Raw genomic sequence first — 22,954 nt, forward strand, 5'->3', positions numbered from 1 at the left:
AAAGAAACTCCTGTCTCTGTGGCATTGGGATAAGCAAAGAATAGTTCACGGAGTGGGGCTGGGGGTACATTTGGAATCCTCAAAGGAAATTCTTTGGATTACTGGGGATCCTCGGGTTATGACAGTCTTCACATACAATGTTTCAGGTTTACAATGCTTACTCCCTTTTAACTTTAAAACATTGAGATGTGAGGGTTTCAGCTCACACCATTAGCATCGTACTTTTTTTCACACTCATTTTTGTCATTTTTTCTGTTGCTACAGTACAGTGTACAGTACAGTATACTTATGTCCTTTTCTTTTTTCTGTGGCTTAGTTGTGTTTTTATGTTCTAGATTAGGATTTTACAACTGTTAGGATAGATAAGTGACTTAGGCTAGGGTGTGTTTCGACTTACACCAAAATTCGGATTACGTCATTGTCATAGGAACGGAACTGTGTGGTAACCTGACGACCCCCTGTATATACCTGGGTAAATACTGGGAAGCTGATGCTTGTTATAATCTTGTGCAAACAAAATTTTTAAAAAAGTTTAATGATTCTTTTTCTGATTATGGAAGTAATGCAGTCATGCCACTTCAGAAACTTGAAAAGTACACTGGCTTTTAAGGGCTTCCCTGTGGTCCCACTAACCAAGAGAGGCCCTGTTTCCACTTCGTCATATTTCTTAGTCTCTCTTTTTCTCATGTGTATTTTTAACATTGTTGAAATTATAGTTATATTTAGTTCTGCTCTTTTTCTCTTTGAGGGCATTTTTCTTTTTTATTTATTTATTTTTTTAAATATTTTTTTTTTTTTTTTTTTTCATTTTTCTGAAGCTGGAAACAGGGAGAGACAGTCAGACAGACTCCCGCATGCGCCCGACCGGGGTCCACCCGGCACGCCCACCAGGGGCGACCCTCTGCCCACCAGGGGGCGATGCTCTGCCCATCCTGGGCGTCGCCATGTTGCGACCAGAGCCACTCTAGCGCCTGAGGCAGAGGCCACAGAGCCATCCCCAGCGCCTGGGCCATCTTTGCTCCAATGGAGCCTTGGCTGCGGGAGGGGAAGAGAGAGACAGAGAGGAAAGCGCGGCGGAGGGGTGGAGAAGCAAATGGGCGCTTCTCCTGTGTGCCCTGGCCGGGAATCGAACCCAGGTCCTCCGCACGCTAGGCCGACGCTCTACCGCTGAGCCAACCGGCCAGGGCGGCATTTTTCTTTATTGTCTAAAATATTATTTTACACATATAATTTATATGTACTATATATAATAACGAATAATACTATAATCAATACTTATGAACCAACTACCCAACCCAAGAACTAGAATCTAACCAATTTCTTACAAACTAGCGGCTATTATTATATTTTGCTTCCCCCATTAGCCTGCAAACTCTTCTAGGGCAGGGATCTTTTCTGTCGTAGTCGCCACCGTGCTCCCACCGCCTAGATTAGTGCCTGCTACTAGGATGGCGCTCAATTCAGGGCAAAAAATCCGCCTAAGCAATTAATTGTGTGGAATCTCTTCCTCTTGGCAGCGGCGTCTCTAACCACGTGGGCGGGGCGAGGGCGGTGGCCGTGGGAGTGCCAGGACGGATGGCTCAGCCCAAGGCCCCGCCCCTGTCTTTGTCCTTCTCCACGGGTTTCTATAAAGTTCGTTTGGCGGCGCGGCGCGCGGGCGCTTCTGGGAGCGCCGGCCTGGGCCAATCAGAAGGCGGGGGCGAGCGGCGCGAGAAGCGGCGGTCGCGGTCTCTAGCCGGGACCTGAGCGGCGGAGGCGGCTGCACTGCCAGGTGAGGCTGTCTCGAATCGCCCCCTGCGGACCCTAGGCTTGTCCTTGAACCTGGGCCCCAACGCGGGCAGAGCTGGGCCCCCAGGCTCGGAGCCCTGCTGCTCACTCTTCCCGTTCGCCATGTGGCAGGCGGGCACGCCGGACTGACGCCGGCGGCACAGCGTCCGCCGAACCGCCGCCTTAAAGCGTCGGGCTGCGCCCCGGGGTGCCATCTCTGAGCCCTCTTTCCGAATACCGAGCCCTGTCCCCCCGACTCCCCGCTGCCCCCGCCGTAGCGCTCGGCCGCGGCGCCACGCCCCCGCCCCAGCCCCGCGAGCCCAGCTCCTGGTCAGATCCGTCTCCTCTCCGCACCCCTCCACCTTCCTGACCGCTCCCTGCCCGCCCGCTCGCCCTTCGGGAGTGCTCCGGTCGGAGGCGTTGCCCTCCGAGGGAAGGGGGCTTTGGGGCGAGGATGACAACCTTGTGAGCCTCTCCTAGTCCTTGGCCTGTCTCTTCTGCCGCATCCAGGGGATGCTCCTCCCCATCCAGGGAGGTACTTGCTGTGCTAATGTCATGGTTCTTGCTACTTCTTTTTACAAACTATCTGTGAACAAACCATAAGTTTACAGTTCAGTGAATCTCAAATAGTCACTCATGTGATCATCGCAGGACCCAGTTGTCTTAACTCGGGCTGCCATAATAAGACAAATAACAAAGTTTGGATTAAATGACGGAAGTTTGGTTTCTCACAGGTCTGGAGGCTGGAAGGCCGAGATCAGGGTGCCTGCATGGTGGGGTTCTGGTGAGGGCCTTCTCCTTGGCTTGTTGATGGCCGTCATCACTGTATATGTTCATATCTTTTTCTGAGTGAAGGTGTGTGGGATGGGGTTGAGGGAGAGAGGAAGCAACCTCTCTGGTGTTTCTAATCCCATCACGAGGGCCCCATCTTCATGGCCTCAGCTAAACCTAATTAACTCCCAAATACCATCACCTTGGTGGATTTTAACATATGAGATTTAAAAAAAATTTTTTTTTTGTATTTTTCCGAAGCCAGAAACGGGGAAGCAGTCAAAAAGACTCCCACATGCGCTGGACCGGGATCCACCAGGCATGCCCACCAGGGGGCGATGCTCTGCCCATCTGGGGCGTCCCTCTGCCTCAATCAGAGCCATTCTAGCGCCTGAGCCAGAGGCCACAGAGCCATCCTCAGCACCCGGGCAAACTTTGTTCCAGTGGAGTCTTGGCTGTGGGAGGGGAAGAGAGAGACAGAGAGGAAGGAGAGGGGGAGGGGTAGAGAAGCAGATGGGCGCTTCTCCTGTGTGCCCTGGCTGGGAATCGAACCCTGGACTCCTGCACGCAAGGCCAACGCTCTACCACTGAGCCAACCGGCCAGGGCTGACGTGAGATTTTGAGGGACACATTTCACTCCAAAGCACCCAGAAAGTTCTGTTGTACTCTCTCCTAGTCAATCCCCTCTCCTCCCAGAACAACCAGTGTTCTGATTTCTAGCACCATAGATAAGTATTTTTCTGTTGTTTTTTTTTTTTTAATTTTTTTAATTTATTCATTTTTAGAGAGGAGAGGGAGAGAGAGAGAGAGAGAGGAGAGACAGAGAGAAGGGGGGAGGAGCTGGAAGCATCAACTCCCATATGTTGACCAGGCAAGCCCAGGGTTTCGAACCGGCGACCTCAGCATTTCCAAGTCGACGTTTTATCCACTGCGCCACCACAGGTCAGGCCTATTTTTCTGTTCTTAAAATCCGTATAGATGGAATCATGCGTTATGTCTTTTTTTTGGGGGGGGGGGTATCTGGCTGCTTTAACTTACCATTGTCTGTAAAATTTATTTCTCGCCTGACCAGGCGGTGGCGCAGTGGATAGAGTGTGGACTTGGATGCAGAAGACCCAGGTTCGAGACCCTGAGGTCGCCAACTTGAGCGCGGGCTCATCTGGCTTGAGCAAAAAGCCCACCAGCTTGAACCCAAGGTCTCTGGCTCCAGCAAGGGGTTACTTGGTCTGCTAAAGGCCCGTGGTCAAGGCACATATGAGAAAGCAATCAATGAACAACTAAGGTGTTGCAATGCGCAATGAAAAACTAATGATTGATGCTTCTCATCTCTCTCCATTCCTGTCTGTCCCTGTCTATCCCTCTCTCTGACTCATTCTCTCTCTCTGTAAAAAGAAAAAAAAATTATTTCTGTTCTCCCATGTAGCTGTAGTTTGATCTTTTCTATTGTTATAAGGTATATGAATATAACCATAAAAATCAGATGGTTTAATACTGTATATATAGTGGTTTTAAGATTGGGGGGTGGTTCTGGAGGTGACTCAGACTTTTGTTAGACTGATAAAAACTCTAGTGTTTTTCTTATATTAAAAAATACTGCACTTATTTCAAGGGGTTCCTAGTGTCTTTGATGCTGGTATCATAGCCCTTAGTACAAGCAGCCTTCCTTGGTTTACACAGGGTTTTGCAAACTCAGCACTATTGTTATTTTGGGCTGGATAATGCTTTGTTGTGGAGGCTGTGCTGTGCATTGTAGAATGTTTAGCAGCACCTCTGACCTCTACTCTCTAGATGTCTGGAACACAAGGCCCTTCTCTCTCAGTTGTTACAGCCCCAAAATCCTTAGACATTGCCAGTGACCCTTGAGGGGCAGACTTGGCCCTAATTGAGAATCATCAGTTGAGAGAGAAAAGCCAGAGCCAAAAACCTTTTGGAGGCAGACTTGGTGATCTGTTGAATGTCAGTTATAAAATGGGGTCACTGTCACCTCTAAGGTTGTGTATGCAGCTGGTTTTCATCACCACTAAAATGGAGCTGCTCCTACTGAGGACACATTGAGATTCAAGATTGAACTCATAGGCCACATTTGTAGATCTTCATGGTGGGCAGGCCCTTAGAAATCAGCAAGCTTGTCTTTCTCTTCTCCTGTCTTTCTTGGTCCTTTGTATTTCTTGGGTAATTGGGCTGTTTGGATTGTGGGTAATAAGAGAAAGGAAAAATTCACGATTTAATATGTTGTGTCATACTTGAAAAGAGCACTTAGTTCCTTCTAGCATTGTGTGGTAGGTCAAAAGAACGTATACTGGATGGATTTCATCATTTATAAAACAGATTTTTTTCTCCCAAATTTACTCTTCAAAAGAGAATGGGGAGTGCCTGGCCAGGAGGTGGCGCAGTGGATAGAGCATTGATCTGGGACTCTGAGGACCCAAGTTCAAAACCCCAAGGTCACCAGCTTAAGTGTGGGCTCACCGGCTTGAGCGCGGGTCACTGGCTTGAGCATGGGTTCATAGACATGACCCCATGGTCGCTGGCTTGAGCAAGGGGTCACTGGCTCAGCTGGAGCCTCCCCCCTCATCGTGGCACATATACAAAAGCAATCAATGAACGACTAAAGTGCTGCAACTACGAGTTGGTGCTTTTTTTCTCTCTCCCTTCCATCTGTCCCTCTCTCTCTTTCTTGCTCTTGCTAAAAAAGAAAAAAAGAGACAGAAGGGGAGGGACGGCAGGTCTATTGAATCACTCATTTAACCCTTCTGTGTTGTCACTGCAGAGGCCTAATGATGGTAGCTTTGCCAGGGCACCTACTATAGTAAGCAGCAAACCAGGATTGACTGACCAGGTCTAGCTCAGATGCTTTCAACTAACTACAGTTTGGGGGCCAAATAAGCCAAAAAGAGTTTTTACATCTTTAAAAATTATTGAAAAAAATTCTAGGACTATTTCATGACACATGAATATTATCTGACATTCAAGTTTGAGTGGCCATGATTCAAGTTTTATTGGTGTGCAGCCGTCCTCATTTGTTTACATAGTCTGCACTTTCAAGCAGAGTTGAGCAGCAGCAGGAGACTGGCCCACAGAGCCCAGCATTTTCACTGTTGGCCCCTACAGAAAGTGCTGGCGCTCGCCCTGGGACACGGTCTCAAAGACTAGAAACTGGGAAAGAATTTGGTAGACAGGTCTGTGTTGGATGGCTGTGAGGCTCTTGTGTACTCTTTGTTTTCTGCCAGCTCTGAGGCCCAAAGTTGCAAATTATGAGGAATATATCCTAGAAGTAACATAGGCTTGAGTCAGGAGACTGAGGAACAGCCATTTCTGGGCTGACCTAGCAGTCTGTAAAGCACTCAGTAGTTTGGGAATCCACAAAGCTTTGGACAGGTGAAGACATAGTCTACTTGTGGCTGATACTCTAAAGCAGAGGTAGTCAACCTTTTTATACCTACCACCCACTTTTGTATCTCTGTTAGTAGTAAAATTTTCTAATCGCCCACCGGTTCCACAGTAATGGTGATTTATAAAGTAGGGAAGTAACGTTGCTTTATAAAATTTATAAAGCAGAGTTAGAGCAAGTTAAAGCATATAATAATAATTACTTACCAAGTACTTTATGTCAGATTTTTGCTCTTTGGCAGAAAAAATCTTTATAAAACAACTTATTATAGTTAAGTCTTTTTATATTTATACTTTGCATACATAGAAATTACATTAGTTAGTTGAATTATTAGTGGGATCCCTGAGGCTGATGCTGGGAAACTAAATATTGAATATCCAGTTCAATTTTTGTGAGTAACAAACGAAGGTCTGCCCTTTCGGAAATATTCAGGCAGTTTCTTTCTTTCGTCGTAATATGATTAACAGCACTAAATCCTGATTCCACAAGATATGAGGTAGGGAAAGGTATCAATAAACTGAATACCATTTTCCACATATTTGGATATAAGACTGGCACTTTTTTATTTTGCCATAGGTTTTCATATCCACCACTATCGAATTTATGTTTACTTTCTTTATCATATCTAATTTCTAACAATTCTTCTTGGCAAGTTGTATCAATCTCTTCAATATTTGTGGTAAAAGGATTTTTCCTCCAGTCACATACCTTCAATTTCAAAATATTTTCAAATCGTTTTTCCATGTCCAATTTAAGTTCGTTGAGGTGGCTACTGAATCTGTCAATATCCTCTGGAGTTACATCATCCTTTATAGGTGATAATTGAAGAAACTGATGAAATTCTCTCTTCAATAGATTATGACGAAGTAGTTCAAGTTTGTCAACAAATAATAGCACAATACTTTGGCAACCTATAAGAGTTTTATTAGCTCCTTGAAGCTGCAAATTGACATTGTTAAATCTTGAAAATATCTGCCAAGTAAAAGGCATCATTCTTTACTGTTTTTAACTGTTGACACAGATTGGTCTCATTATTACTTTTAAAAAATTGTATAACACTATCATATAATGCTACAAATCTAGCCAAAGATGTACCCTTTGACAGCCACCAAACTTCTGTGTACAAAAGTAACTTAATAAAATCTTCTTTATTGTCCTGGCAAAGCTGCTGAAACATTCTATCATTCTTTGCATTGGATTTGATCTTTTTTACAGCTCGAATTATTATAGTTAATGATGAATGGAGACTTGTACTTAAATGTTTTCCTACAAGATGTTGTCTGTGCACCACACAATGAATACATAAAACGTTTGGCACTTCCTGCTTCAAATAAGCAACAAATCCACGATAGTGACCTACCATTGATGGTACTCCATCAGTAGCGCATGCAAAATGTTATTCAAAGGAATATTATTTTTTATAAATTATGTTCTCACTGTATTAAATATAGATAATCCTTTTGTATCTGTGATGAGATTTATTGCAAATAGCATTTCTTCTCGTAATATTTGTTTTCATCAAAATAGTGTACATATGCCATCAACAAAGCATTATTATCTGCAATGGTAGATTCATCCAATTGCATGGAAAATGAAGAGTTTTGGAGAATACTTATAAGTTTGTTTTCAACATTAACTGCCATTTCATCAGTTTGTCGCTTTACTGTGCTATCACTTAGGGGCGGCGTTTTTATTTATTTATTTTTTTTTTTGTATTTTTCTGAAGTTGGAAACGGGGAGGCATTCAGACAGACTCCCGCATGCGCCCTACTGGGATCCACCCGGCATGCCCACCAAGGGGCGATGCTCTGCCCATCTGGGGCATTGCTCTGTTGCAACCAGAGCCATTCTAGCGCCTGAGGCAGAGGCCATGGAGCCATCCTCAGCGCCCGGGCCAACTTTGCTCCAATGGAGCCTTGGCTGCGGGAGAGAAAGAGAGAGACAGAGAGGAAGGAGAGGGGGAGGGGTGAAGAAGCAGATGGGCGCTTCTCCTGTGTGCCCTGGCCGGGAATCGTACCCAGGACTCCTGCACGCCAGGCTGACGCTCTACCACTGAGCCAACCGGCCAGGGCAGAGGCAGCGTTTTTAAAATTTGAGGTATATCCTGATGCATTACTGTTGAGATAAATTCTTTTATAGAGGGTATTATTACAATTTCTTCAATATTATAGCTTTTACCACTTTTTGCAATTATTTGTGAAATGCGATAAGTGGCAATCCAATTTCATTTGTTGTATGTTGTTTTTTTTTTTTTTTGTATTTTTCTGAAGCTGGAAACGGGGAGAGACAGTCAGACAGACTCCCGCATGCGCCCGACCGGGATCCACCCGGCACGCCCACCAGGGGCAACGCTCTGCCCACCAGGGGGCGATACTCTGCCCCTCCAGGGCGTCGCTCTGCCGGGACCAGAGCCACTCTAGCGCCTGGGGCAGAGGCCTAGGAGCCATCCCCAGCGCCCGGGCCATCTTTGCTCCAATGGAGCCTCGGCTGCGGGAGGGGAAGAGAGAGACAGAGAGGAAGGAGGGGGGGGGGTGGAGAAGCAAATGGGTGCTTCTCCTGTGTGCCCTGGCCGGGAATCGAACCTGGGTCCCCCACATGCCAGGCCGAAGCTCTACCGCTGAGCCAACCGGCCAGGGCCTGTATGTTGTTTCTTAAATGATGCAATGATAGTTGAACAATTTTGAAATTTTTTATATATTTCCTGAAAATATTCAATGGGCTTGTCCTTGTCATTTGGATGCTTTGTAGAAAGATGTTCTCATAATCGACTTGGCTGCATTGCCTCATTGGATAATGTTTTATGGCACAATAAACACATTGGATGTTGTTTATTTGCAACAGATTCTATGAAACCCATCTTCAGATACTCTGGCGAATAGCCACGTGTGTATTTTTTTTTTTTTTGAAACATGGGCTCACGATATTTTACAATATTTTGTTTGAAGCTGTAAGCACGTGCTTGCTCTCAGAAATCTAACTACGTACTGACTTTAGTTTCGATTACTTAATGATTTAGCTTCACTTACTTAATGTGAACAAAATTTAATGCTCTTGAAGTCTGTTGCGTGGTTGCGACATTACAAGTATCTATTTTGAGCGAGAGTTTGTCGATACGAGACTGAGTATCCGTGGTTGTGCGTTTTATAAAATTTTATGTAGTGGGTGTTGGCCAATGGCATCACTTCTTTGCGATCAGGGCAAAGTAGCGAGACATCGGCTAGTTTTGGCAGTCCAAGTGGGGGGGGTTCCTAGAATGTCACCCCATTACCCTAAAATCCAGGAATCAAGACGAAAATATGAGTTAATTGGTGTCTCCATTGTTTGGCAGTTTCTGTCATAGAAAGAAGCATCCAACCATGGAGTTCTTTGTCTACGGGGTAATAAAACAACGAACTGCTAGTTTTTGGGTGACAATAGCGGTCATAAACTGCCTGCAGGATCAGGCGGTGGGTGTGGCCCCGGGGTCAGGCACCTGGCCACTTGCGGATGCAGGCCAGGTGGTCACGAAAGAGGTCGGGTGTAGTCCCAATACAAATGCCCTGTAACAGAGTCTGACCGCTGTCCTGATTTTGCCTGGTCAACAGTTAGTCGATTAGTATGTAATCATGGTGCGGTGCCATTTGGTTGCTCTGCTACCGCCCACCATGAAAGCTGGAACGCCCACTAGTGGGCGGTAGGGACCAGGTTGACTACCACTGCTCTAAAGAAAAGAAGCTAATGAGCTAATAATGCCAGAAAATAGATGTTTAGACATTTTAATTCAAGAGCATGAATACTCTTAAGAGACTAAGAGATCACCTGTAAAGTCCTGGAGGGGTCGTTCTTTGGGAATGCTGATTTAAGGTGGTCTAGAAGTGCTCAGCCTCTTGCATATTTAAGTGTCTAGTTGTAAGGAAAAGTGCTCTTCCTACACTCACACCGCTCTCCTACAACACCGCCTCATTCTGACTCCAGATGTGTGGGTTTGCCACACATCAAGCCACACTCAGTCTCTGGACACCAGCTGGGTTTTCTACAATTTAACTCAATTCTGACACTCTCTACTGGAGATAGGGTCAGATCCCAAGGGTTAAGGTTCAGTCCCACAAGACTGTGGCTCCCCCTTAAGAAGCCAGTTGCAAGGTCTTGTTACTGGTGCTTCTGACCAACTGGCTGTAGATCAGAGGTCCGATTAATTTGCTAGAGCAAGACACAGAACTCAGAGAAACATTTGTTTATGTTTACCAGTTTATTATAAAGGACGTAGATGGACTGCCACATACAGAGGTGTGTAATGTGGGGTCTGGGAGGGTCCTGAGCACTGGAGCTTCTGTCCCCACAGAACTGGCCTGCACCACCCATCCAGCATTTGGGAGAATTCATCACCCAGAAGCTCATCAAGTCTCACTGTTCAAGAGTTTTCATAGAGCTAAGAGCCAGCCCCTCTTCCCCTTCCCAGCGTTCCAGCCCTTCAATCAATCACTTGATCTTTCTGGTGACCAGCCCCATCCTGATCACCTTCCTCTTTGAGTTTAGCTGGCTCACTGGATTTTCTCCAATTGAACAAGCACACTGTTAAGCAGCACCCAGATTAGAAAAACAGAAAATTATCCCCCTCCCTCGGAAGCCTCCCTTCGGTCGTCTCCCTGCAAGGATAACCAGTCCTGCCTTCTAATGGCAGTGGTAAGTTTGCCCTTCATTTTACGGCTTTCAGTTGCCCCGGTGGTTGAAGTCTGTGGAAGTTCAGTAGGACTTCTGCCAAGTGGCACCAGAGAGCAGTTTGTTGCTCAGGGCCCTGGTACCCTGCGATGCTCTCTGAGCTCCTGTCAGTGTTTCCGACGGCCCGTTGCGGTCAGGCTCAGCCACTGCTGACCGAGAGGACCCCTAGTGGTGGAAGTCGTCCTTGCTGGTCTTTTCCCATCCAGCTCCCGTCTTGCTGCACTGGCCCTTCCGCCTCCCTCTTAAGTGGGTTCTCGGGCTTCTTCTGGGCTCCCTCCTCCATAGTTCCCCAGGGTGCAGCTGGCGGCCTGTCTGCATGTGTCCTGGCCAGACTTGCGCTACACGAGCCTGGACTCCGTCCCTCTCCCACTCCCATCCTTTCAGCTCCTGTTGGACAAAGCCAGTGAGGTTATTTTCACAATCAGTTTGCAGTATCCTGGGTCAGAATTGATACTTGGTTGTCTTAACCGCTATAGCTTACGGCTAATTTGATAAATATTTTGCAGAGGAGATAAAATTGTCCTTATGTTGATTAAATTAACCACAAATTAAGTCATTTTAATGAAATGGGATGACGGCTATATAAAAATATAAAGTTTCTAAATCTATATTTTTGTAAATTAATTTACACTGGTCAACTTATATATAATGCAGGGTAGAGCCAGTCTTTCTCAAATGTAGTATGATATACATGATCTCTTCTCAGAGACAGGGAACAAGTTTATTTTCTACTCTGAAATTGTATAGCAAATTTCTTTCTATATGCATACTTATTATTTTGACTTGTAATCCTGTTCACCTGAGAATGGGGCTCTTTCTTCTAAAACATCACCCCGCTTTTGTCTGGGTTTATAGAGAGAAAGCACTAGTCTGGACCAAGTGTGAGCTGAAATCATGCCGTTTATACTGACACTGCCTTATGCTCTGAGCCTCAGAAATGTTAAGTATCAGTTGGTAGTCAGAAGGGAATGTTTTTGCTTTGGTCTTTGCTTGCCAGTGGGTGCTGGTTTGGCATGGGATGCAGGAAGCCTTTGAGAGGAGAAACAGACCCACACATGGAAAAATAAAAGTCCTCCTGTTCATTGAACAAATGACCTACTACGTGCCAGGCACTGTTCTAGAAGCCAGGGCAGCATCAGTGAACAAAGCAGACAAATCCCTGTGTGCTGCTTACACTTCACAGGAGTGACGGGTTGTAAGAGAGATGGGGGACATGTTAGGGGTGGATGCAGGTAGCAGTTAAGTATTTTGTTCTAGGTCGGGTCGGGAACCTTTTTGGCTGAGAGAGCCATGAACGCCACATATTTTAAAATGTAATTCTGTGAGAGCCATACAACGACCCGTGTACCTTACGCATTATCCAATAAAAATTTGCTGTTGTCCCGAAAGACAGCTGTGATTGGCTCCAGCCACCCGCAACCATGAACATGAGCGGTAGGAAATGAGTGGATTGTAATACATGAGAATGTTTTATATTTTTAACGTTATTATTATTTTTATTAAAGATTTGTCTGCGAGCCAGATGCAGCCATCAAAAGAGCCACATCTGGCTTGCGAGCCATAGGTTCCCGACCCCTGGTCTAGGTTGTCATCAAAGGCGAGGTACTGTTTAGCTGAAAAAGAGAGATAAGGAATTATGTCGAGTGTATCTGGGAGAGGAGCGATCCAAGTGGAAGGACGGAGGACCAAGTCTCTAGGCTGGGAATGTGCCTGACCTTTCAAGGGTCAGCAAGGAGGCCCCAGGGTGTCTGAGCCCAGGAACTGAAGGGGGCAGGGGTGGAGATGAGTCTGGGAGGTGAGTGCAGATGGGGCCGCTTCTTTGGGGCTTCACTCTACAGGAGATTTAAGCAGAGGAGGGCTGTGATCTGACTTCAAAAGGATCACTGGTGGCAGGGTTGAGAATAGACTGGGCGGTGAGGGCTGGAGCAGGGAGGTTGGGGGAGAGGTGAGAGTGACTCAGATGGGTGAAGGAGGTAGGAAGAGCTAGGTTCTGGATGTATTTTGAAGGTAGAGTCACAAGGCTTCCCTCGCCTATTGGATGTGGGGTGTGAGTCATGCAGGCCTTCAAGGATTTTGGCCGAAGCAACTGAGTAATGATGTCTCCACACTGAGAAGGCCAAGGAACAAGTGTCGTAGACAAAGATTGGAGCTCAGTTTGGGGCATATGAAATTTAGGATGTTGTTTAGAGATTGAGACTTTATTTTTACCATGGTCAAAATTCTTTAAATAATTTTTAAGGTCTTATTTATTGGACTGTATTAAAGTAAATCATGACTTTTATTTGCCTTTAAGATTGTTTATACTCAAATCTGTCACTCTGCATCTCTGTGTGGGTAGGTCATTCCCTTGTCTGAATTTATCTTACATGGATGAAAAATGTTATTCTTTTTTTTTTTTTCCTTAAGTGAGAAACGGGAAGGCAGAGAGACAGATCACCACATTCATCCTGACCGGGATCCCCCTGCCCCTGCAAGCCTCTATGGGGTGATGCTTGGCCCATCTGAGGCTGTTGCTGCGTTGCTCAGCAACCAAGCTATTTTAGCACCTGAGGCGAGGCCATGGAGCCATCCTCAGCACCAGGGGCCAACTTTGCTCGAACCATTCCAGCCATGGCTGCAGGAGGGGAAGAGAGAGAGTGAGAGAGAGATGGGGGGGGGGGTGCCGAGAAGCAAATGGTTGCTTCTGTGTGCCTGACCAGGAATCAACTCCAGGACAGGCTGATACTCTGCTGCTGAGCCAACCAGCCAGGGAGTGAAATGTTATTCTTTTACCTTCTTTTTTCTTTTTTTTTTTTAACATAGAAGTTTTATTTCATTTAGTTTTTTATGCAGGGAATTCTAGCATTTCCCTATGAAAGAAGAAGAGTATTTCTTGTGCCTTGGCTCTGTCAGACAAATTATTTTTATCTGAAGAGGGAAAAAAATATGGGAAAGAGGCAGCATATTACTTTTCTTTCCTGTTTCTGGTGAACAATCACACCTCTGGTAGTTAGTAGAATGTCACTGACCTTGTAGGAGTCTGAGGAAAAACACTTCTCCATCAGGCAGGAGCCTTTGTTTAAAAATACTCTTCCTTTTCTCTTCCTAAGAATACCTTCCTTTTTCTGCCATCCCTTCTTTCCCAAGGTAGAGATTTCCAGTTAAAGCCTGATTCTCCTGGGTCAAAAAAAGAGAAGACGGCTATTATCTAGAAAGTTTAGGTAAAGAGTTATTAAGTATATGACTTTTTGTCTAAAGATTGAAATCGGTTAGCCCTTCATAAAGAATACCAAAGTATTTTCATGTTTACTCTAGCTGTTCTAACCTTGTGCCCTTGCCTTGAAAGTTAATGTTCTTTAACGCTCACTTAGAAATGTTCCTGTTCTCCTGCTGTAGATTTATGGTGGTAACCATGCCCTTTTAACATTACCCGGTGCTTCATAGCTGAGGTATAATTATGTGTTGCATTAATGTAACTATAATTCTAGACCAGTGGGATTTCAAAAGTGGGATAGAAACCATGTTTTAAAACAAATTAGAAAAGTATAATCAATAAGAGCTACCATTTAAGGAATTTTGTTATTTTTTAAATAAATTTTGTTAACTTTTTAGCAATGCAAGTTTTTTTCTAATTTGGTGATACTGTTCATCTTCTATTGATTTAAATAGTGTAGGAGTTAACATTGTCTTGGTCAAGAGCTTTACACAATGTATATAGATTCATAAATATATAATATCCATTAAATATCCACACTGTTCATAGGGCTTTTCCTGGTCAATTGGTGCAGAAAGGGTTGGTCTTGTCAATATTCATGGTCTAGCAGCCAGTTGCTGTTGATATTACTAGACTTATTAGTAGCAATTGTATTTCTAAAAGCAGTAGGTCTATGAACAAGTCTAATATCTGAATGTCATGACAAGCAGACATGAATCTCTGCTCTCAGTAATCTTACAAGCTAAAGAACACATGAGTTGAGACTTGGACATGAGTTCGAAGAGACTCTTTTTTGTGTTAGTGGCAGAGCAGGCAGGTGAGAACAACAGGATGAGTCAGACCTGTCTTCTTCTGGTCTTGCTTCAGCCACTTTGTAGCAGAGAGTATTCTGGGCAAGGAGCTGAGCTCTGGACTGGAGTTGCTTCTCCTGTCTGCTCAGGAGCCTCAGAGAGGGCTGAGAATCATTGGAGAGAAGGCCTTATAAACTGTCCAACACTCTGCAGGGGGTGGCGTGTCACTAAGACAGGTGGAGAAATAGGTGGAGGAGGGTGGCTTCCATTTCCTTGTCATCTCTGAGTCCGTGGAAGGAGGCAGGCATCCTGGTTTGTTACTTCATGTCTTTGCATTTGTTCTGGTGGCAGAAATCAGTCTTGGGCCTGTCAGTTGCACAGAGGGGATCTGTCTCTTTACAGTCTGACTCATTTCATGTCAGGCCTGTTCTTGGGCTGTGTTCAGGAACAAACCCGCCTGTTGATGAGCTGTCTCCTTCTGTTTACAAAAGTCCTAGTGTTTCATTAAGCTTGTAACAGATCCAGATAGTGTTTGAAGCCTGTCTTTCCCTTGACTGAGGTCTCCTTCCCTCCTCCCCCTCTAGGATCTGCACCCCCAATGGATACCGAGGGCTTTGGTGAACTCCTGCAGCAAGCAGAACAGCTGGCTGCTGAGACCGAGGGCATCTCGGAGCTTCCCCATGTGGAACGGAACCTGCAGGAGATCCAGCAGGCGGGCGAGCGCCTGCGTTCCCGAACCCTAACGCGCACGTCCCAGGAGACTGCGGATGTCAAGGCGTGAGTCCTGGTGGGAGGCAGCGGTGGGCGGGGCGGCCGGGCAGGATCTGTTGCTTCTTTCCGGTCTTGAATTTAGATGCAGTTTGTAAATGACACACACAGAAGCCAGGTTCTTGGGAACCCGGGTTCTGTACACAAGTCAGCAGCCTCGCTTTGTCTCTCTGCCCGGGTTGTCCAGCCTGTTTGTCAGACCAAGCTGTGAGCCCATGTCACAAGCAAAGGTGATCAGGATGGACGGGGCGAAGAGTTTGGTCATGCAGAAGCCAGTCACAGTAGTTCCTGCTTGGGTTCACTGACTGTCAGGTCACACGGACTCCCGTGAGCGTATCCATCAGTGTGGGTCACACAGATAAGTGTTACTTTCAGTGCCAGAGAGCATTCAGTGATGAGCAAAGTTTTTAAGAGCGTTTGGAAGAAATTAATGCACAGTCGGTGGCGAAAGCCACCCAGGTGAGGAGTCATTCTGTGTGCTTCCTGTCGGTGCCCCTGCAGGTGCTCTGCAGGCTGTGGCAGTGCCCTCCCTGCTAGTGGATTGTAGCACAGGAAGGGGTGAGCACCAGAGAGCGCAGCTGCAGACACGTGCTGCTGGCCGGGAGGCCCGCCAGTGGCTGCTCCGCTACCCAACAGGACTGGGCTGGGAGTCCACACGCATGTGCTTGGGGTCCCTACTGCGCAGGCCTGGCCCGTCTCAGGGCTCCGGCCACTGATTACACATGGTCCTTGGGGAGCTTATAATTTGGGGAGGCAGAAAAAATTTGCTGCTTTCCATAAGAAGTGTGATTTGCTGATTGCTTATTGTGTGTTAGAAGCTTGGGTACTCTTAAGATTTTACTTGATGCTCACACCAAATATTAGGACTGTTGTCCCCTTTTTACAGTTGAGCAGCTGAGACATGGAGAGGGCAAGGAATTCTCAGATCACACAAAGCCAGAGAGGCCACTCCAGAGCACATGCGAAGGCGGAGGGTGCTGTCATTGTGATCTGGTGGGTCTGGAAGGTCACTGAGACTGTGTGGAGATGTGGGAAACTGTCAGCCTCTGAATGGAACTGAGCGAGACCTAAGCTCACACGGGTACTTGGTTCGGGCGTGTAATCGATGTCCCAGGAGTGAGTATAGTATAGGGCTACATTCTTTTTCCAGCTAATCTTGAGAGCTGAATGTTTTGGCTGCTCTTCTGAGTCAGTGTGTTGTAGAAATTCTTCTGTAAGCCTTCCCAGAGGTTTATTTTAAAAATGGTACTCGTTAGTTTTGGTTCTGTTGGTATTGATGAAGGTGAGTCAGAGGAGCCCCAGCGGGGTTTAACGATCCGGCCCTGCAGCTGCATGCAGCCAGCTGCTCCCTGCATGGTCCCCAGCACCCCAGCCAGCCCTTAGACTTCTCTGCCAGTGGCCCTCCGTGCAGGCCCCTGAGCTGCTCCCTGCATGGTCCCCAGCACCCCAGCCAGCCCTTAGACTTCTCTGCCAGTGGCCCTCCGTGCAGGCCCCTGAGCTGCTCCCGTTGCCTGCAGCCCCGGTCTGAGCGTGCAGCTCTGGGTCTGAGCGTGCAGCCCCGGTCGGAGCGTGCAGCTCTGGGTCTGAGTGTGCGAGGATGCTGCCGGAGCCAGAGGACCGTGGTGCCAGCTGAGTTGCTGTAGTTATAATTTAATTGCATCAGCGGTACAGCCTATTAAGAGCAAAAAGGGAAAATGTTTTCTTGTAACAGTTATCAGTCATGCTCTCTTTCTTGTAAATTTCCACTCTTCCTCATCTCTTGTACCTTAAGTGCATTATTTTAGGGAGGAGGAAGTTGGAATATTGAAAGAATGGATATAGGGTGGGGCAAGTGCTTAAAAAGAAACCAAGGGGCCCTTGACTGGAATTTTCCATCTTGATCGGCAGAGGCATAGTGTGCTGTGAATATTTTAGTACAGGGTGAGCGTAGAGGAGAGAACTGAGGAGGAAATTTTTTCTTACATGAAATACATTATGAAAGAAAATTCTTTAAGATTTTGATTAAAATTAGATTATAGGCTTAAAATTAGTTCGATCTGAATTCATTTGTTTCAATACACTTTGTTGGGTTTTTTTACTTAGGGAACAGATTTGATAGCTCTTTTGCTTCTGTGTGTTTAATATTTTTAAATTGTTAGATTTCTTCACACGTAAAGAAGAGTACGTGTAACACACGTACAGGTGTTCATCGGGCTGGCGGTATGACCACGAGCCGAGCCAGCGGCCACACTTGTCTATGGTTTCTGCTGCTTTTGTGCTGTCACGGCGGGTTGAGTCGTTATGACAGCGACTGTGGCCTGCAAAGCCCGACACACTTCCTGTCGGCCTTTTAAGAACGAGTTTGCTGACTCTTGGTGTAAATAATGAAACGAGTGAATACCTATGTGCGCCTTGCACTGTTGAGACACAAAGTATCATCAGTAGCTGTGACACCTTCTGTGAGCCCCTGTCATCAGTTGGATGCCCCCGCCCCTAGCTGAGATGCTTCCCTGGACTTTTCCATTCAAACTCCAGACAACCTAGAAATGTACAAGAGAAAAAGCTAGCAATCCCTCTTTCACCCTCATTTTATACTGCAAGGTAACCAGTGTTACTAATTTGCTTATTCTTTTGCACTTTTCTCCATGTTCGTGCAAAGCATACACAAATATTTATTTGCCCGAAGTTACACAGCCAACTATAACTTTATAGTAATACTACTAAGCTGCCTTTTAAAGCACTTAGTATTTGTAAGGTACTGTGCCAAGCACTTTACATGCCTTACATAATTTTTTCTTAAAATAACCCTGTGAAATAAGTGTTATTATCTCCCTTTTATAACTGAGCAACGTCAGACAGCGAGGGGCCCAGCCAGAATTCAGATCCAGCTCGGTCGGGAAGACTCCCTCACATTCATTCCGAGGGCCCCTCTCCGTGTTCAAAGGGTTGTCATTGGCATTCTCCTGACGGCTCGGTCTTCACAAGCCCGGGGCGGTGGGAGAGGCTGGGATTTCTGTTCACATTTAATGGAGAAATGAAGCTTGGAAAGGTGATGTGTCTCAGATTTTCAGGCAGTAAGTGACAGGTGGAGCTTGAACACAGACCTCGTGTCTTTGGTCTTGCTCACCGTGTACACCAAGAACAATTTTGTTCTTTTCTCCTGGGACTGGAGTGTTTGACCCCCCTCCATGGCTTTTTGCTCAGAAGAAGCTGCCTGGTTTCTGGAAATTGGGTCATGTTGAGGGCAGAAAGCCTTTAGGTTTTTCTACTCTTAGAAGCTGAAAGTTTCTGGTCCTATGCTAGACTCCCTGCCTCCTTTATCAACCCCCGCCTGCTTCCCCATCAGGGCTCTGCACAAGCACTGTGCAGTTCTGGCAGGCACCGCCCACCTAGATGAATTTCTCTTCTAACAAGTCTAATAGCTGATTTTTAAATGCCAAGAGAAATGAAGACAACTGTCTACACAAAAACCGGAGCATGAATGTTAATAGCATTATTCATAATAGCTAAAAAGTGGAAACAACCCAAATGTCCATTAACTGATGAACTGAAAAAGAAAGTGTGGCCTATCCACACAATGGAATACTATTTGGCAATGAAAAAGAATGAATACTGAGACGTGATTCAATGTGGATGAAACTTGAAAACATTGTGCTAAGAGAAAGAAGCCTGGCCTGACCAGGCGGTGGTGTAGTGGATAGAACGTCAGACTGGGATGCAGAGGATCCAGGTTCAAAACTTTGAGGCTACTGGCTTGAGCATGGGCTCACCATCTTGAGCGTGGGGTTGCTGGCTTGAGCTCAAAGGTCTCTGGCTTGAAGCCCAAGGTCGCTGGCTTGAGCAAGGGGTCACTTGCTCTGCTGTAGCTCCCTAGTCAAGGCACGTATGAGAAAGCAATCAATGAACAACTAAGGCCACAATGAAGACTTGATGCTTCTCATCTCTCTCCCTTCATGTCTGTCTGTCTGTTCCTCTCTCTGACCCTCTGTTTCTGTTAAAAAAAAAAAAAAAAAAGAAAAAGAAAGAATTCTGACTCCAAAGAGTACATATTGTATAGTTCCATTTATGTGCGATGTTCAGAAAAGGCAAATTTATACAGATAGAAAGTAGATTAGCGGTTGCCTAGGGAGTGGGTGGATTGGGGGACATGAGTGACTGCTGATGGGTAAGGGGGTTATTTTGGGGGTGATGAAAATGTTCTAAAATTGTGATGGTGGTACAACTCTGTGAATATACTAAAACCCACTGAATTGTACACTTTAAACGGGTGAATTGTATGGTATGTGAATTATATCTCAGTAAAGCTGTTATAAAAAAAGGAAGGAGGGCTTTGCTCAACAGGAATCAGAATCCTTGGGAGGAAAGTTGCCTAGGTGATTCTAATGAGCACCCAGGGCAGGGAGCCACTGTAGAGAAAGTTAGCTATTAAGGATCGTTGGGAAAGAGAGGCAAGATTGTCTGACATAACAGCCTGGAGTGGAAGCCCCAGGGGTGGTGTTACCGTTGACCTTCTCCATGGAGGAGACAGAGATCTGCAGTGGGGAGCCTGCTGGGTGCACACCATCTATTTCTGCAGTTCTTAATAGGGTAGAAATAAACACGAGTAGTCCTACCTCTTCCCAGTCAGTCTGTTCAGCATCGGCAGTTTCAGGTGTTGCACATAGGTGTTAGGGTTATTCATGCTGCCGAGGGGTCTAGCTTCTTCTAAGTTACTCAGGGTGCACACGGTTTTTGTCGGTGGGATTTTTGGGTACTAAATCATAATCCAAAAGCAACCATCTAAACAGTCCAATTCCCTTAAGTTTCTCCTGGAGAGTGTTCTAGATATCACTGAGAATCTGATTTTTTTTTTCTCTCTTCCATTGTTACATTGCCCCAGATAAGTAGAAATAAAGCTAACTGTGTTATTCCCATCTCCCTTCAAGAACACGTGTTAGTCAGGTGACAGCCTCCTGAGTCACTGGCCTGGGCAGCAGAGAGGGAGCAGGACACGTGCGTGGAGCGCGCGGTGGGCTTCTGGAGGAAGCCGTGGAGAGCTGGTCTCAGGTTGTGCCTTGACTGCCCTTTGTCAGTCACTGATCGCCCCGGGCTCTGTTTCCTCAGCTAATGAAGGAACTTCGGACTAGGTCATTCCTGAAGCTCCGAAACTTTGTGGGTCACTGGTATCTGTCTTTACAGGAGCTGTAAATGTAGGATGGTGCAAAGAGTTGGGGCTCTGGACTGGACTGGCTCTGCCCTCTCCTGGCTCTGTGACTTTGGATTAGTCGGTTAACATCTTTGCACCTTGGTTCTCCCATCTGTAAAGTGGGGGTGAGAATATCGTCTGACTCATGGTCTTCTTCACTGGAACGTGTTTGGAGCAGTCAGGCCTGTTATTTTATTGATATGTTCTCATGCTGTACTGACAAGCTTCTTATTCAAATTCAGCCACAATCAGAACCCTCTCTCTTGCTACCAAATGCAGTGTTGTGTCTGTTATTTCAGGGGACAGGTCTTTGTGGAAAGTTATAAAAGCATCTAGGCCAACAAAACTGGAAGTGTCTCGGCAGCGTATGGGAAGTTTTGGGTACAAAATGCTCCAGTATGTTGTGCAGCTTAGTAGGTGTCTTAACCGTCCTTTTCCCTCCCTGCCCTGTGTCCTCATGCAGGTCAGTTCTCCTGGGGTCTCGGGGACTTGACATCTCCCACATCTCCCAGCGCCTGGAGAGCCTCAGCGCGGCCACCACCTTCGAGCCTCTGGAGCCCGTGAAGGACACAGACATCCAGGTGAGGCCGCCAGGTCGGTGCCTGGGCTAGTGCAGGTGGGGACCAGGTCGGTGCCTGGACTCGTGCAGGTGAGGCTGCCAGGTCGGTGCCTGGGCTAGTGCAGGTGAGGCTGCCAGGTCGGTGCCTGGGCTAGTGCAGGTGAGGCTGTCAGGTCGGTGCCTGGACTCGTGCAGGTGAGGCCGCCAGGTCGGTGCCTGGACTCGTGCAGGTGAGGCTGTCAGGTCGGTGCCTGGGCTAGTGCAGGTGGGGACCAGGCAGGTGCCTGGACTCGTGCAGGTGAGGCTGCCAGGTCGGTGCCTGGGCTAGTGCAGGTGAGGCTGTCAGGTCGGTGCCTGGGCTAGTGCAGGTGGGGACCAGGCAGGTGCCTGGACTCGTGCAGGTGGGGACCAGGTCGGTGCCTGGGCTAGTGCAGGTGGGGACCAGGCAGGTGCCTGGACTCATGCAGGTGAGGCTGCCAGGTCGGTGCCTGGGCTAGTGCAGGTGGGGACCAGGTCGGTGCCTGGACTAGTGCAGGTGAGGCTGCCAAGGTCGGTGCCTGGACTCGTGCAGGTGGGGACCAGGTCGGTGCCTGGGCTAGTGCAGGTGGGGACCAGGCAGGTGCCTGGACTCATGCAGGTGAGGCTGCCAGGTCGGTGCCTGGGCTAGTGCAGGTGGGGACCAGGTCGGTGCCTGGACTAGTGCAGGTGGGGACCAGGTCGGTGCCTGGACTCGTGCAGGTGAGGCTGCCAGGTCGGTGCCTGGACTCGTGCAGGTGGACCTCAGCGTGCAGCCCGGACTGCGGGCCCTGGCCCTCTGTCGACCAGCTGATGTGGGGTCCAGTCCTGTGTGTCTCTCCCCTTCCTCAGGCGTTAAGAGAGTGGGAGACGCAGCTTTGGAGGGTTAGTGGGGAACTTCGGGGTATTTCCAGAGGCTCTGCGAGTCGGAGGTTCAGGAAGCCATTCCAGCCTGCGCCTTTGAATTACTGCAATTGTGAGAGCAGATTTCCCTTCCTTCCCTGGGCTTAGTCCAAGGCACAGTGACTTTAGTTGTGGGTTTCTCTGGCTTTTTTGCTAGATCTCACACAGTTTTATTGTTCGTCTTCCACATTTCTTTCTCCATCTTGTTTGCATTGGTTGGCAAAGAACTGAGGAAATTTAGAGTACTGTTTACCAAAACCTACTCGTCGATTTCTAGGAGGTATTTGGCTACCTTGGTGGCACCAGGAAATTTTCTAATAGAGCACTCCAGTCCATTTAACCTCGCATGCCTCTGGCACAATTGATTATTTTAACCTAATCAGAAGCTGGTTTTGTGTGTGTGTGTGTGTGGGGGGGATTAGAATGCTGCATTTGTGCTGGGGTAAAGGGACAGCAGGGCACCATTCTTATTACTGATTTACCTTGAATTGAAAGGATCCAGGTCCTACAAAGGCAGATCCTAGTACAAATGGGTACTACTTGTGTTACTATTTGGGCTCAATATGAATTAGTGCTCTCTACCCCACTACCCTTCACAAGAGCTGTTTAAGTCCATGTAATGGTCACAATTCTGTATTTATTCCAATTCAGAAACCTAAAACCCTGTTCTTTGAGTTGAGACTTGAATAACTATGGAGAGTCATTGTTTTATTCTGTTATTGCTGTGTTTCCAGAGTATAGAAATCCAGTATTTTGCAGTTTTATGTACTAGATGCCTTCTTATTTTCATGTAATCCTTTTTTCCCCCCTTCCCCCCTTCTTTTCCGATTGAGAGGAGGGGAGATAGAGAGACACATTCCTGCGTGTGCCTCGACCGGGATCCCCCCCCTCCCCCGGTCTGGGGCCCCTGCTCTGCCAACTGGGGCCATGCTCA

At 46.9% G+C, this 22,954-nt stretch overlaps 1 protein-coding gene across 1 annotated transcript in view; it reads left to right on the forward strand.

Moving 5' to 3' along the window:
* Nucleotides 1–1,659: 1,659 nt before the first annotated feature.
* NUP93 (nucleoporin 93) overlaps nt 1,660–22,954 on the forward strand; it is an 89,725-nt gene continuing 68,430 nt past the window's right edge. The window contains exons 1-3 of the mRNA XM_066349242.1: nt 1,660–1,771; nt 15,196–15,388; nt 21,007–21,124. Coding sequence (XP_066205339.1) covers nt 15,210–15,388; nt 21,007–21,124 — 297 coding nt within the window. The 5' untranslated portion in view covers nt 1,660–1,771; nt 15,196–15,209. The remainder of the gene's footprint in view (nt 1,772–15,195; nt 15,389–21,006; nt 21,125–22,954) is intronic.

Source organism: Saccopteryx leptura, chromosome 9 (assembly GCF_036850995.1).
Source record: "Saccopteryx leptura isolate mSacLep1 chromosome 9, mSacLep1_pri_phased_curated, whole genome shotgun sequence".
Taxonomy (NCBI): domain Eukaryota; kingdom Metazoa; phylum Chordata; class Mammalia; order Chiroptera; family Emballonuridae; genus Saccopteryx; species Saccopteryx leptura.